General features: G+C 44.6%; 1 protein-coding gene across 2 annotated transcripts in view; it reads left to right on the top strand.

Annotated features, from left to right (window-relative positions):
* The window catches only part of LOC122930851 (ADP-ribosylation factor-like protein 13B), a 49,198-nt gene extending 33,828 nt beyond the window's left edge, over positions 1-15,370 (top strand). Inside the window, exons 6-11 of one of the 2 annotated variants that reach the window (XM_044284506.1) lie at positions 1,168-1,370; positions 3,272-3,383; positions 3,707-3,947; positions 5,842-5,955; positions 7,491-7,559; positions 13,831-15,370. In XM_044284506.1, the coding sequence (XP_044140441.1) occupies positions 1,168-1,370; positions 3,272-3,383; positions 3,707-3,947; positions 5,842-5,955; positions 7,491-7,559; positions 13,831-13,850 (759 nt within the window). In that variant the 3' untranslated portion in view covers positions 13,851-15,370. Of the gene's footprint in view, positions 1-1,167; positions 1,371-3,271; positions 3,384-3,706; positions 3,948-5,841; positions 5,956-7,490; positions 7,560-13,672 lie in introns of both variants that reach the window. The other variant, XM_044284505.1, reaches the window with a different exon arrangement.
* Positions 15,371-15,872: the final 502 nt, after the last annotated feature.

Raw genomic sequence — 15,872 nt, 5'->3', positions numbered from 1 at the left:
GTTGCAGTTCATCCTTACCGCAGAGCTGAGTGCTGGATACCGAGCTGAACTGCAACTGATGATTTGTGGGCACCTGCGCACTCAGGGGTAGGGAGATCTGATGAAACATTTTGCGCTGCAAAATCTCTATACCCCTAAGTGCGCACGCACGATGTACGGAGTACTTCTATCGCTGCAATAAATATTCGCTAAGCCAGTGGATGTGCGCTTGCGCAGTGCCACGCACACCCTCCTCCAGCTGATTCCTGTGCGGCAGCGTCACTTACGGTGTGGCCGCGTCACTTACGGTATAGACTTTTCGCAAGGTATAGAGATTTGGCAGAACACCAGAGTATCATACAGGAGCAGACAGTCAGCGATACTGCAGCTGCGCGGGATTTCGGAGGACAAGAAAGGAGGACGCAAGGATCGGTGGGTGAATAAATGACATGACGTAGTGGAGGGGGCGGCGCCGTTCGGCAAGGATGTGGGAGGACATTTATTTCTTAGGAGGCGGGCTGGGCTTGGAAGAAAGGCGGGCTGGGCACTGCAGGGGGGCGTTACTGGGCACTAGAGGAGAGGAATAATGCCCCTCTGGGCACCTTGAGGCTTAATTAGCATATAAGAAAAATCGCTTTTTCATCTAAATGAAAAGTGGAATAAAAGAAAGAAGACACATGCTGGAATAAAGGTACTTTATTGCACATTGCTATGTTAACAGTTTTATATGGTCAAAATAGGTGACAGGTTCCCTTTAAATGGATTTTCTGGGATTTGAATATTGATGACCTTTCTTAAGAACAGGTCCCTGTCCATCTGCCCAGGGCCTCTAAGCAGAGTATAAATTAAATATAGCTGGTTCCTACACCTCCCTGAATGTTGTAGGCTTAGGTTAGGCCAGGAGAGGCAGTTCTGTTAGTGTTAGGTACCCGTCTGCAGAAGCCACCCTGACGTTGGTAGACGGACCCGACAGAAGTTTGAAAAAAAAAATGAGCTTCCATTTTTCATTTATAGTAGGTATAGTACCACTGTAATCCAGAATAATCTCTAATCCCTAGTTCTACTGTTTGCATGCATAACAGTGTGCTGCCATATGTATTTTGTTTGCTGTCTACATGTTGTCTGCATTTTTTTTTTTTTATAGATTTTTTTTATTTTTTCCTTTTTTGTCTTTTTTTTGATCTTTAGGAGCCATGTTCAGCAGTTCTAGGCTATGGGAAAAAAATTGACTCCCATATAAGAAAAGGTCTGAACTGGTTGCTAGAAGTCATAGCAAAAGATTTTGAAGCACTTCATGAACGTGTTCAGAAGGATACTGCAGAACAGAGAGCCCAGGAGGAACAAGATAAGCAGAAAATAGCAGAGCGGGTCAAGAGGCTACGCGAGGAACGGTAATATAGTCACGTGATGCACATATAGCGCCAACACAATCCACAGTCTGTACACACCATGTCTGATGTGTAAATTTGTATACCCAAGTGAGCGATTTATCAGCCCCCATCTGCCTGAAAGGTGGCATCAAAAAGTTGCCATTGGTTGCTCAAGCACTGTTTCCAACTTTGAGGTTTTACGTTGCACTCCCTACTTTTCCAAAAAAGTGGGCAGGGCTCAGTTATATGGGCATGGCCTCCACAGACCAGCATAGTTTCGATTGGTATACACTGAGCAAAAATCACTTCGACAGCCCAACAAAAATGTGCATGGGGCGCTCCCGACTCTCCACTCTCCCCGATGATGATGTTGAGGAAGAGAAGGATCGGGCAAGTGAATCTTTTCACCTGATCCTTTTGTTCTCCTAGGAGATCAGCAGCTTTCTCCAGTCTCCTGATTAAAGATACGTACATGTTTGGCTGAACCGAATCGTGTATGTGAGAGTCAAGAGTGAGCCGGGATAGATAGGTGACAGCTATTGAATGTGTATAGCCACCTCAAGGCGCAGTGGTCTCCAACTTGTGGGTCTCAAGTTGTTGCAAAAAACCAGCTTGCAGCATTGCCTGGCCGTGCGCCGCTCATGCTGCAGATTTTAGTTTCACAACAGCTGGAGAAGCAAATCGCTAATCGTCATACGGATTCATTGTTTGTCGGCAGCACATCACTGCGGCATAAATAGCCCCTTAGTCACAATATCTATCTGAGTCAGTCAGACACAAGCCAAGCAGGACACCTACGAGGACTGACAACACTCCCAGTTGCAACCTAAATGTCATCTTTATTAGACTTCCTGCATACGACTGTATCCATTTTGTGGTCTGCAAATCGTGGATCTGCCAAATACGGATGCGGTCGGTGTGCATCCCGCAATTTTCATGGGACCCACTGTTAAAGAAAAAATAAAAACCCTATATGGACTAGTATATATAAATTGCAGCCTGGTCACACCGATGGAGACAGGTGACGTCCGTTCTTTTTGAGGACCCGTAGTAATTGAGGAGTCCTTGGTCATTGAGGCCTTTAAACATCCATTGTTAAAACACATTAAAAGCAGTGACCAAACCCACACAACCCGGCACAGGCAAGAAATGGTAGGCAATGCAAGCAGCTATTACCAATGGATAAGACAACCACAGTTCTGGTCCCACGTAGAGTTAAAGGAGTTATCCAAGATGGAAATGCCCCCTCCCCATATGCGCAGGCCCCTCACACTGATTCTACTTACCTAGCTCCCTGCGGAGCTCCTGGTTCCCGCGCGGAACATCCGGAGGAGGGACGAGCCTGCCATTAAAATGGAAAATCTGCACACAAAATGCAATTTTCAAATTTCACCTCCATTTAGCTTTAATTTCTGTAGACCACCTAAAGGCTTAACAAAGTATCTAAAATCAGTTTTGAATAATTTGAGGGTTGAAGCTTCTAAAATGAGTGGTTTCAATTATGTGAGCCCCTCAGTCACTTCAGAACTGAATTAGTCCTTTAAAAAAAAATTGTTCGTCTTAAAAGCTGAATATTTAAAATTTAGAAAATTGTGATTTTTTTTTCCAGATTTTCCATAAATGTTGGCTTATTATTATTATTATTATTATTTTTTTTTTTTTTATGAATAAAGGTAAAACATATTAACCCTAAATTCATAAGTTGTGGCCCATGACCGATTCAACTCTGCCGCATTGTTCCACTTTGCTTTACCTGTAACAGGTACAAGAACCACTGGGCAAACAACTTTTGGTCAAAAATTCTCTGATACGTCTTCTCATTGGTTTGGCTGCATGTGGAAATGTGTCGGCATCCAGCCATGGCCCCGATAGATCCAGGATTGGTTGTCAAAGATATTAACGTTTCATTCCATTTTGTATAGAGAAGAAAGGGAACGGGAGGAAGCCGAGCGGGAGGGGAGACAACTGGTGGATGAAGACACCTCTGTTCCTGTGGTCAATCCATTCCAGCCTATATCCGCTGTTATCACCGAGGTATAGCATTGTACAGTCCAGTGTTTGCTGTGCGTGTGTCATTTTTGTATCCTGTTGCCTTGGACTTTGATCTGGTTTTACAGTAGGAAGTCATCTAAAAGTCTGATTCACAAACCGTTCACTGATAAGAAGTTGGCGTTGTACAGCAGACAGACTATAGAGAACACCTGTCTGGCTGAACCCTCTGGCTGCGTATACCCTGTAGAGTTTGTTTTGTATATGGGACAGCTGCGCAAACATTACATGACTGCTAGGCCGACCGTTCCAATCTGAATTATAGAATTTTTCCACTTTTTTTTTTCCTCTTCTGTTTTTATTACTAGAACGAAGAAAAAATAAGGAAGGAAAAGGAAAAAAAGCGTCAAAAAATGGTGAACGGACAGAACGGAGTAGACATTGCTTTGGAGCCTAAGGCAGATGAAGAGATGGATTCTGGAAGTGAAGGGAGTGAGAGTGGCCAGGCATCTCAGGATGGACATTTAATAGACTCCTACAAAGATGCTTTAGCCCAGAAGCTGGAGCAGGACGATACAAGTGGAGATCCTTCTGAGCGCAGGGAATCGGGTACCTTTTTTTTTTTTTCTTTTCCTCATTTCTTGTCAGGTTTGCTGTGTAGACTGGGACAGAGTCTGCAGGTGGTGGAGGATTTACTGAGGCCTAGATATAGTGGAATAGTAACACTTGACACCCAGATAAGGCTTTATATCAGGGAGGCCCAACCTGCGGCCCTCCAGATGTTGTAAAACTACAACTCCAACAGCCTACAGCTATCAGTCTACAGCAGGGCCTTGTGGGAGTTGTAGTTTTACAACAGCTGGAGGGCTGCAGGTTGGGCATCTCTGCTTTATATGAAGCTCACTCTGGTGAGCATATCACTTCCTCAGCTGAGAGTGTCCAAGGTGCTCTGTAGAGAATAGCCTCTTTCTTCCAAAGCAGTGCCACATCTATCCTCAGGTTGTCTGGTAATGCAGCTTAGCTCTGATATGTCACATGACCTAGTAATTCTATTCTACTAATGATGAACATTCACCTTGAGTTTCCCTATGTCATTACTGTATTTTAAGACTATAAGATGCATCTATCTGACTAAAAGGCGCAGCCCAGGTTTAGACAATGTCTCTGCTACACGCACACAGACACACAGGTCTTTTAAAGGGACACAACAAACACAGCTTTGCTACACATACAGAAGTCTGCTAAATGCACACGGCAAACACAGTTCTGCTACATGCACTCGCACACAGCTCTGCAACACACATAGGGTAAAAACTCATTGTTCTGCACTTCCTGTCTCGTTTAGCTGGTGACATCATCAGAGGTATTTAAGCTGCAGTTCTGAGCTTTCATCTCAGCAACTGCAGCTTCAGCCCGAGGTAATATTTTTTTTTTTTTCTCACAATCCTCTGCATGTGCTGAAACATTGTTCAGCCTCCTCCCCTGCCTGTGCACTGGCAGGGAGATAGAGCAGTGGGCAGAGGCACACCTCTCATTGATCCAGCAGAGCACTGTATGAGCACTCTGCCGGATCACTAAGGGGTTAATCCCATCTTGGACATTGGGGGCATATCGCTAGGATATGCCCCCAATGTTTGATAGAGGTGCGACCCGCACCTGTACTTAGAACGGCGCCAGCAAAGTGCCGGGTGCATGCCACCCTCCATTCATTTTTCTTGGAGTGTCTAAAATAGCCGAGCAGTGCACTCAGCTATTTTCGGAAGTCCCCTTTGAAATGAATAGGAAGCGCACTGTGCAAGCGCGGCCACCTCTCTGTTCACTTCTAATGGTGCATATGGGAATAGCTGAGCCAGTTGTTGGCTATTTTCGGCAGTCCCATAGAAATGAATAGAGGGCGGCTGTGCGTGCACGGTGCGCCCGCTGGCACTTTGATGTACTTAGAACGGAGCTCGCAGACATTGGGGGCATATCCTAGCACTATATCCCCAATGTCCAAGATGGGAGTACCCCTTTAAGGAAGCAGTCAGGGAGGTCTGGCACTGCTGGACCACTCTGACTGCACACTGTAAGGGCTCATTCAGACGGCCGTATGCTGTCCGCAAAAATGCAGATCCGTTTTTTTGCGGACAGTTCAGCATGTCCGCAAGAAAAAACGGATTGCATTCCATTTTTTTTGCTGATCCATAGACTTCAATAGGGCCATGTCCTGATTTTCACCGACAAGTGTAGGGCATGTTTCATGCTGAGCCATGCAATGGAAGAAAAGGGCCCCATAGAAGTGAATGGGACAGCATCTAATCAGCAAAAAAACTGATCCACATTTTTGCGGACAGAATACGGCCGTCTGAATGAGCCCTAAGCAGGCACTTTTCAGCAAGATTTTTTTTTTTCTTGCTTTAAAACTTTGTCTTATAGTCCAAAAAATATGGTAGTAAAATGAAAGTTACATGATGATCCTTTCCCTTTAAACTGAATAGTCTTGATTTTTTTTTTTTTTTTTTAGCTCAAAGCAAAAAGAAGACTAAAAAGCTAAAAATGAAAAGAAATAAAATAGAGCCTTTAAGTGCAGAGGAGTCTGATTTAAAGAGCCCAGCTACGCCGCCACCTCAGTTACCCGGTGAGTAAAGAAGTGCGCCTCCTTCTGGAAGATATCCGAATAAATGGCGAATGATTAGTTTTTATTGTGGACAATGCTGAAGGAGACTTTTATACGTATTTTGATGTAACACCTGGACATTGGCGATCTCTCAGAGCTTTATAAAGTGCTTCTAGGTTTTACAGGAACGACATAAAATTGCAATAAAATCCCGTCATGTTTTAGCTTCTGGTAATTTTGCCTGTTGCTCAGAAACTGTATTTTTATAGTCTTTTTAAATATTTTATATGCTGTTCGTCAATGTATTAATATTGCAGATTTTTACTGTGTAATATTTTATTGTTAAAAAGGTTTCCCATGGCTGACTTTTATGACACGTCCAGGTAGCAGGGGGTCCCTCTGACGTAGGAAGGGAATGGGTCTGGGACCCTGCATTTATTGGAGATCTGCTATGTAACACTCGGATACAATATTACTGACCTTATCTCAGGATAAGTCATCAATATCAAGGTCACTAGAGGTCCAGGTCTCGGCACCCTCCGCCGATTAGCTGTTTGCGGAGGCTGCGGCACTTGGGTGGGCACTGCAGCCTCTTCACAGCATACTGAGCACAGCGCCGTACATTGTATAGTGGCTGTGTTAGGAATTGCAGTCCATGCACATTCACTTAAAGGGAACCTGTCATCAACTTTATGCAGATCTCACTGAGAGCAGTATAAAGTAGTGACAGATGCGCTGATTTCAGCGGTGTGTCCCTCATCAGCTAAAAGTAAGTGATTGCCGAGAACCAGCATCATAATCATTGCAGCCCAGGCCTAGAAAAGTGTGAGATCTACCTGAGAAGAGTCCTGGTTATCATAATCTCCTGCACTCCCCGTCCATCTGCTGATGACTGGCAGTTCTCTCCTAGAGAGAAAGGGAGAAAACTAGATAGAAGACATCGGTCATCAGCAGGTGGGCAGGAGAGCCGGACTTCATGAATAACCAGGACTCTTCTCAGGTGGCCGTGACTCTTTTCCAGGTCCAGTCTGCAATGATTGTGATGTTGGTTCTCTGGAACCACTTACTTTTAACTTTTAAATGACAGACTGCTGAAATCAACTCACCTGTCTAGTCTTTATTCTGCCGTTAGTACGGGCTGCATAAAGGTGATAACCGGTTCCCTTTAAATGGGACTAAGTTGCATCTGGCATTGGAGATACTGCAGAGGTGCCAGGAGTCCGACAGATCCATCATCAGTGTAGAAGTCCCAGACAATCCCTTTAACATCATTGGCAATCCTTGGGTCAGTCCTGTGACATGTCACAAAAGTACGGTACTTTTGGGTTCAGTATTTAAATCTATTTATAGCTTTTTCCACTGTATAAAATGTAACGTTTAAACACTAAATTATTGCTTTATAAGGTATTTTGAACGGTTTACTATATGACTGTCCAGTTTGTGACTGGTTTATGTCTTCTGGGATTGAATTTCACGTTTGTGCTTCCAGTTTCCGCTGAGCCATTTACTAGTGTGCTTTTACTCTAAGTGAAATGTTCTGTTTGTTTTCCCTGTAGTTGGCTGGGGAACCCCAAAAGTTACTAGACTTCCAAAACTTGAGCCTCTTGGAGAAACACATCATAGTGGTAATTGCAGAATGCCTTTATCTTCTGTTTCTTCGCATGCCACCTCCTCCCCGTTCTCCGTACTAACGGCGCGCTCTCATTAACACATCATTTTATTCATGGGGGCATCAGTCTTTTTGGTTTGTGGTATCTCACACGTCTTTCCTCTTCACCAGTATGTTCTTTTTCCAAATGCTAACCGCATGAATCCCCGTGACGGTCATGTCAGGACAGAAGACATCTGTGATATGGGGGGACATTACTCGGTGTGTACTGAAACAGTTGTACATGTGGTCAAATCCCATTTTACTAACAATCCATACAAATATTACCGCACTTCTGTCGCTTTTTAAAAGGTAAGGCAGTAAAATTCCAACAATGCTAGGGATGAGCATACATATACTGAGCCATCAGCGGAGGACCCGCATAAGGGTGCAGTCTACAGTGGATTAGCTGCAAAGGGGGCAAAGTTTAAATAAATCTCATCCGCACACCCCATAATGTTGTACCCAAAGGCCTTAAAGGGCATCTTTCAGCAGATTTGTACCTATGACATTGGCTGACCTGTTACATGTGCGCTTGGCAGCTGAAGGCATCTGTGTTGGTCCGATGTACATATGTGCCCACATTACTGAGAAAAATGAGTCTTTAATATATGCAAATAAGCCTCTAGGAGCAATGGGGGTGTTGCCATTACACCTAGAGGCTCAGCTTTCTCTGCACTTTGATTGATAAGGCCAGGTGTGATGTCGTTTACACTGCTTGGTTCTACCAAAGTGCAGAGGATACGGCAGTTGCTGAGAGAGCTGAGCCTCTAGGTGTAATGGTACCGCCCCCGTTGCTCCTAGAGGCTCATTTGCATATATTAAAACTTCATTTTTCTCAGCAATGGAGTCACATATGAACATGGGACCAATACAGATGTCTTCAGCTGCCAAGAGCACATGTAACAGGTCAGTCGGTGTCATAGGGACAAAACTGCTGACAGATGCCCTTTAAGACAGGGCAGAAAGATCCTGGGCAACTCTTAAAGACCCAACCACATTAATATTATGAGCTAGAGTGGAGAGCCACACTGTGAGAGTGTCTCCTGGCCAGTACATGGATTACATGGGCTTTAATATGAACGATTTCCATGTAGCGCGACATTCTTCCTGTTACAGCTACTGCGGGGTTAATGTCTAGTCCTTGGCTTCCCCTTGTGACAATAAAAGCTGATCGCTGGGGGTTAGAGCAGCCAGACCATGAGAGAAGACGTTGTCTTTGAGACAAATCATTTGGACAGTGCAGGAAAATACGTTTGTTTCACTAAATACTTGTTTCCCCCATGAAATAAGCCATCTTTGGTACAAGTCTGCATTGTACTGCTGCTCTGCTATTCCTTCTGGCCTTACATCATTTGATACTGACAGAACCAGGTCCATGTGAGACTGGGCTGGGACGTGTTCTATTGACAAAAGAAATGATGACACCCAGCAAGATGTGGCCACAGATAGACATGTCCTATCTTCTGCTGTACAGGGGCACGAAACCGGAAGCACACGGGGTGAAGTCAATGGGTCCACACCATGATGTCAGCCGGTGCCTGTGTTTCATAGATCCGTGGTTTGCGGTCCACAAAACTGGCACAGCCATCCTACGGTTGTGTGAATGCGCCCTTAACGTGTCCTGACAGTTCCGTGCCACAGTAGTAGTAATTAGTGAAACTGAGAAATCGGGAGATATGGCAAGTCCCCTTTAACCCCTTAATGACCGCCAATGTATGTTTATACGGTGGTCATTAATGACCACCAAGTGGCCTAAACGGGTGGAAATGCTCCAAACCCAGACACTGTAGCGCGTCTATAACCGGGGGAGCAATTCCTCTGCATGAAAAAAATATATACATGTATGATATATAAATGTATCATTTTGTGTAAGATGTCCTTGTGGTGCATGCGGTCCGCACCGGCATCCTCCATTGTACGCATTTTTTGCTGGGGATTGCCGTTGTCTGCGGACCGCATGGGGAGGAATTGCTCACCCGGTTATAGACGCGCTACAGTGTCTGGGTTTGGAGCATTTCCACCACGTTTTTTCAGTGCGTTTTTGCATTAATGATCTCTGCCTCAGGCCGCCGCCTTTTTAGAGCAGCCTAGAATAAGCAGAGAGCAGGAATTCGGCTCTCATATGAACACCGGGCTCCTGCTGTAACGGCCCAAGATCAGCAGAAGCATTATTTCAGACCATTTAACCCCTTAGATTTCACGGTCAATTGTGACCCTGGCATCTGAATGGTTTAGAAAGAGGGGGCTCCCTCTCTCAGGCATTGGCAACCTGCTAATGAGTTCGCAGGATGCCAGTGTCTGTATACAAAGTGTGTGCCCCTATCAGGCTGTGTCTGTCAGTATCCCACTGACAGTACACTGTAGTACAGTGTACTATATACTATGTTAGCGATAAAGGATTGCAAGTCAAAGTGGCGAAAAAGTTTTATTTAAAAATATACTATTTTCATTTAAAAAAAATCTTTTCAATGGAAAAAAATCCCAAAACTAAAAACCCCTCTACATAGTTAGTATGACTGCATCCATAGCAACCCGCACTTTTCAGTTATTATGTAATTTATCCCACACGGCTAACGCCATAAAAAAAAAAGCCTGAATATTTTACGATCCAAAATGGACTAAAAAGCAATAAAAAATTTGTACCTCAAAATAGTACCAATGAAAACTAAGGGGGTCATTTATCAAACTGGTGTAAAGTAGAACTGGCTTATTTGCCCATAGAAGCCAATCAAATTCCACCTTTTATTTTGAACAGCTCATTTGTATCGGATTGGTTGCTATGGGCAACTAAGTCAGTTCTATGACCAGTTTTCGCAAAAATCAAGACCTTATACATCTCTGTAGATGTAGAAGAAAAAAAAAAAAAAAAGTTCTGGGTCTTGAGAGGCAAGATATATATATATTTTTTTAAATGGTTTTTATAGTAGTAAAACTTAAAATAAAAAAAACTAACTATATAGATATATTTCATTATTATTATTTATTTATGATGCAAAATGAATGTCTCTAAATTTACAATGTAAAAACTCAATGGCGGTATTGCAATTTTTTTCCCCCACCCCCTCCCCCCAAAAAATTAATAAAAGTTAATCAATGAGTTTTGTGTACCCCGAAATTGTGCCATTACAAACTACAATTTGTGCCGCAAAAGACAAGCCCCATATGGCTACATTGACAGAGAAGTAAAATGATAGCTTTTTTGATGAAAAGATGAAAAAAATTAGTCGCTAAAGCCCCAAATATATACAGGGGGAAGGGGTTAAAGGAACTGACAGAAAAGAGAGAGCGAGACCCGATTGTCATCTCCTCTGCTCTTGATCGTCCAGAAAACAACCACCTTACCCAATACAACCCCCTCCGGCCCTTGGGTTGATGGCTGATGACACCTTACTAATACATGCCACCGTTTCTCAAATCCATGTGCACAATGGTAGAACAGGTCTCGGTTGACAATGTATATAATATAGCAGTAATTCCATAGAAATCTATATTTTTCTATTTGGTTTGTTGCACTTTACACTGAATAAATCATTTTGCGGCGTTGTTGTGTTTTTTGTGCCCTTCATTTACCTATAGATGGTAGCAATCAGATTTCGGCCGCATGCACATGAAAGTGAGCAGTCTGGGAAGCACTGCCCGTTGTGATGATGTCCGTACAGGACAATAGAACTGCGGTCTGATAGTAATTTACTACACAGCGAGTTTGTGTCAGAGGAACCGCCGTCTGTCCGGGAGATGTGACTGACACACAGGCAGTGTTTCCCAGACAGATGTGGCCTTGCCATCTTATTTTCACTAGTGCTTATGCGCTTTGAGTCCTACGGGAGAAAAGCGCTTTACAAATGTTTTGTTGTTGTAGTGGGTTTACATACCCTGCCCTGTGTTCATAGTAGTCATGTCATTCTTGATATCGCTACCCGTACTTTGTAAAATGAGGGGGAAAAACTAATAATTAAGATTTATTAAAGTTACACACTGTAAAATGTTTGCTGTCTAAACAGCCTCAGTTGTCAGCCAACCAATAATTCTGTATAGGGACGAGCAGTTCCATCGGTGATCGCTCCTCCCCATACTGTGGCACCTCCACTGACGAGCAGGAATGCTTCGAGCCATCAAGAAGTGCAAAGGGGCCTTTTACTTCTAGGCCCTTTGGAAATTGAAAAGCAGCAAACTGATTGGTAGCTGTTTGGCTAACTCTCCCCCATCAGACCCATATGCTCAGTTTAAGGCTCCATTCACACATCCGCAATTCCGTTCCGCATTTTGAGGAACGGAATTTCGCACTTCCGAAAAAAAAAAAAAGAACATGTCCCATTCTTGTCCGCAATAGCGGACAAGAATAGGCATATTCTATTAGTGCTGGTGATGTGCGGTCGGCAATATGCGGAACGCACATTGCCGGTTTCTGTGTTTTGCGGATCCGCAAATCGCACACGGACGTGTGAATGGACCCTAAAGGATGTCTCAGCACAAACGCTTATCCTACCATGGGCACATTAACCTCCTGTTTTGCCCGAGTCCAGCTCGGGCAGTGGGAAAAGTAGCTAACTGGAGGGGGGAGGACTGCTTTAGATGCTGCTATCTCCTGAATGGTAGCAGCTAGAAACATGCAACTGGTCTTGTTTGAAAGCTGACAATCCAGACGTTTTATACAATCACGGGTAAAACCTGATTTTAATTTCACTTTCAGCTGCATTAACAGCAGCCCGATTTCTATTAGTGATATCTTCCCCTGTACAGAACGTATTACTGTCATTCTCTGCTGGTATTGGAATGTCGGCTTTCAAACAAGACCAGTGGCATGTTTCTAGCTGCTACTATTTAGGAGATGGCATCATCTAAAGCAGCCCTTCCCCCTCCAGTTAGCTACTTTTCCCACTGCTGGAGCTGGACTCCAGCAAAAAAGTTAGGTGGTTAAAGGGGTTATCCCATCTTAGACAATGGGGGCATATCGCTAGGATATGCCCCCATTGTCTGATAGGTGTGGTGTGACCCGCACCTACAATGAGAACTGAGCCGGGGACCACCGCTCCCCTTCATTTCTATGGGGCCGATGGAAATAGCTGAGCCTCAACTTTCTCTGCTCCGTTCTCCTTGTAGGTGCGGGTCCCAGAGGTGGGACCTGCACAGATCAGACAATGGGGGCATATCGCCAGGATATGCCCCCATTGTCTAAGATGGGATAACACCCTTTAAGGGTGTGTTCATGCAACATAAGTGGATCTGTATGAAAACTGCAGATTGGCATCCCATCCAATAGGAATCTGCTGCGCCGTTCATACAGCTGCCCCCCATTGAATGGTGCTCTCTGCCCTGCCGTTCATACAGCTGCCCCCCATTGAATGGTGCTCTCTGCCCTGCCGTTCATACAGCTGCCCCCCATTGAATGGTGCTCTCTGCCCTGCCGTTCATACAGCTGCCCCCCATTGAATGGCGCTCTCTGCCCTGCCGTTCATACAGCTGCCCCCCATTGAATGGAGCTCTCTGCCCTGCCGTTCATACAGCTGCCCCCCATTGAATGGCGCTCTCTGCCCTGCCGTTCATACAGCTGCCCCCCATTGAATGGTGCTCTCTGCCCTGCCGTTCATACAGCTGCCCCCCATTGAATGGTGCTCTCTGCCCTGCCGTTCATACAGCTGCCCCCCATTGAATGGTGCTCTCTGCCCTGCCGTTCATACTGCTGTGGACAGGGCAGATTTCCCCCAGCCCATGGTTGGATCAGCAGCATTCAAACTACAAATCATTGGCAGAAATCTGGGGGTCCTCCTCTGCCACACATTCCTCTGCAACCACACGTTGGATTTTCCATGGTATGAACTCGTTATACTAATACATCATCTGCTGTGAAACATCTTTGTCCAGGATTTTTCGACTATTTAGGGGCTTTTCCTGTTTTATCAAAGCGATTTTTGAAGCCTGTTTTCCATGTAACTGACTAACCCCCATCATCTCCTACTCCATTTAGCCGTGGTTCTGATGACATCACACTCGCGCTGCATGCTCTGCCTTATAAGAATCTGAATGCTTGCTCCCTATAATACTAATTGGACCATTCTTTCTTGTGTTTTGCTGTTTGTCTTGAATTAGATTTTTATGGAAAGCCACTCCCGCCATTGGCAATGCGGCAGAGACCCAACAGTGACACACATGATGTCATCTCCTGAGGCGCACAACAGGGGATGGTCATTTTTTACTTGTCCTTACGCTGGGGACCATTCTATGACATCAGTATTTTATACTTACAGAACTAAAAGGCAAATACTGATGGATTGGAGTCTCGTCCGGCAGAACGTTGGCTCATTCTGGATTATTGGAGTGGCCATGGTGGATCTCCAGTAAAGAAGATGGTAAAATGGCCCTGCTGATAGAACATCGCGAGACACTTTCTGCATCGTCTACCAGAACATCATAACTTTTTTGATCCAGTATTAAATTTTATTTTATTTTTTATATTCCTTTCTCCCACATTTAATATTGGAAATTTTACAGGTGTGTGTTTTTTTTTTTTATTCAGTTTAATTCTGAGAAGCACAAGTATTTTATTATTGGTTAAAGGGGTTGTCCCACAATGTACATTCATCTATGTGGTCCTGCAGTGAGCAGAAATGATGGGGCTCAACCACTCAGACATTTATCACCTGTACATTGTGGGACAACCCCTTTTAAAGGGGGTCTGTCATCACATCTGTCGCACTGAGACGTGCACTTGACAGTTGAACATCATGGTCTTGGTCCCATCTTCCTAGGTGTCTGCATTCTTGAGAAAAAGGAACAATGAGGGCCAGGCAGTCAAGACATACTCATGCCTGGTCCTGAATTCTTGCAGGAGCTCGTTCAGCGCATGCGCTGTAAAGGCATGTCTCCATACCTGTACAATGCAGGCTCTGAACGAGCTCTTGTGAGACTTGAAGGCCAGGAGTGTGTACGTCTTCTCTGCCTGACCCTGCCAGTCAGTGGGTGGGGGGTGGCATGAAGGACAGTGAGCGTACCCTTAGGGGCTCATGCACACGAATGTATTTTCTTTCTGTCTCCGTTCTGGTGTTTTTGCGGACTGCTTGCGGAACCATTCATTTCAATGGGTCCACAAAAAAAAGAGAAGTTACTCTATGTGCTTTCCGTTTCCGTATGTCCTTTCCACAAACAAATAGAACATGCCCTATCATTGTCCGCATTACAGACGAGGATGGGACTGTTCTAACAGGGCCAGCTTTTCCATTCCACAAAATACGGAATGCACACGGACGTCATCCGTATTTTTTGCGGATCGTGTCGTGTACATGAGCCCTAATGGAGCAACCAGGTGCAACTGCACTGCCCTCGTTGCTCCTAGGGGCTAATTGGCATATTATAAAACATCAATTTTCTCACGAATGCAGACACCTAAGTAGATTTGACCAAGACCATGATGTCCAACTGTCTCGGGTGAGACGGTTTTATTGAGACGTATCTTTTGACAGAACCCCTTTAAGGCTGGGTTCACACAGGCTACTGAATTGGTGTAGATTTTGCTGCAGGTTAAATTCATTATCATTTAATGGAGGAAAATCTGTGTATGTAAGGCCCCTTTCACACGAGCGAGTTTTTCCGCATGGGTGCAATGCGTGAAGTGAACTCATAGCACCCACACTGAATCCTGACCCGATCCTTTCATTGGGTCTGGTTACATGAGGTTGTGTTTTTTTTTGGTTTTTTTTTCACGCATCAGTTCTGCGTGGTGTGAGAATCGCAGCATGTTCTATATTCATATTCTATATTTTTCACGCAGCCCTGGCCCATAGACGTGAATGGGGCTTCAGTGAAAAACGCATTGCGATTACATCCAGATGCTAGGAGATGATGTTTGTAAACCTTCAGTTTTTTTCACACGCGTGAAAAACGCATCAAAAGGCATTGCACCCGCGCGGAAAAAACTGAACTCAAACGCAGACAGAACTGACTGAACTTGCTTGCAAAATGAGGCGAGTTTCACTGAACGCACCCTGAACCAATCCGTATCACGCGTGTGAAAGGGGCCTAAATCAAAAGCTCCATTTCAGGCAATTTTCCACAGTGTGTGAACCTGGTCTGAGTGGATCTGTCATGGGGTAAAATCACCAATAATTTATCCATGTGACTCGGAAGCTCCCACTCCCATTTGTGATACCAGGTTAGAAACAGGACTTAAGTCCTTGCATTGTCCAGGACTTAAATATTCCTTAGATAGGTCATCAATAATATAGAATTTCCCTGGGACAAGTCTTCAATATCTGATCGGTGGGATCTGGCAGATCAGCCCATCAGTTACATG

The sequence above is a fragment of the Bufo gargarizans genome, chromosome 3 (assembly GCF_014858855.1).
Source record: "Bufo gargarizans isolate SCDJY-AF-19 chromosome 3, ASM1485885v1, whole genome shotgun sequence".
Taxonomy (NCBI): Eukaryota; Metazoa; Chordata; class Amphibia; order Anura; family Bufonidae; genus Bufo; species Bufo gargarizans.
Note: the sequence above shows the minus strand (reverse complement) of the source record. Positions and strands in the feature narration are given on the sequence as shown.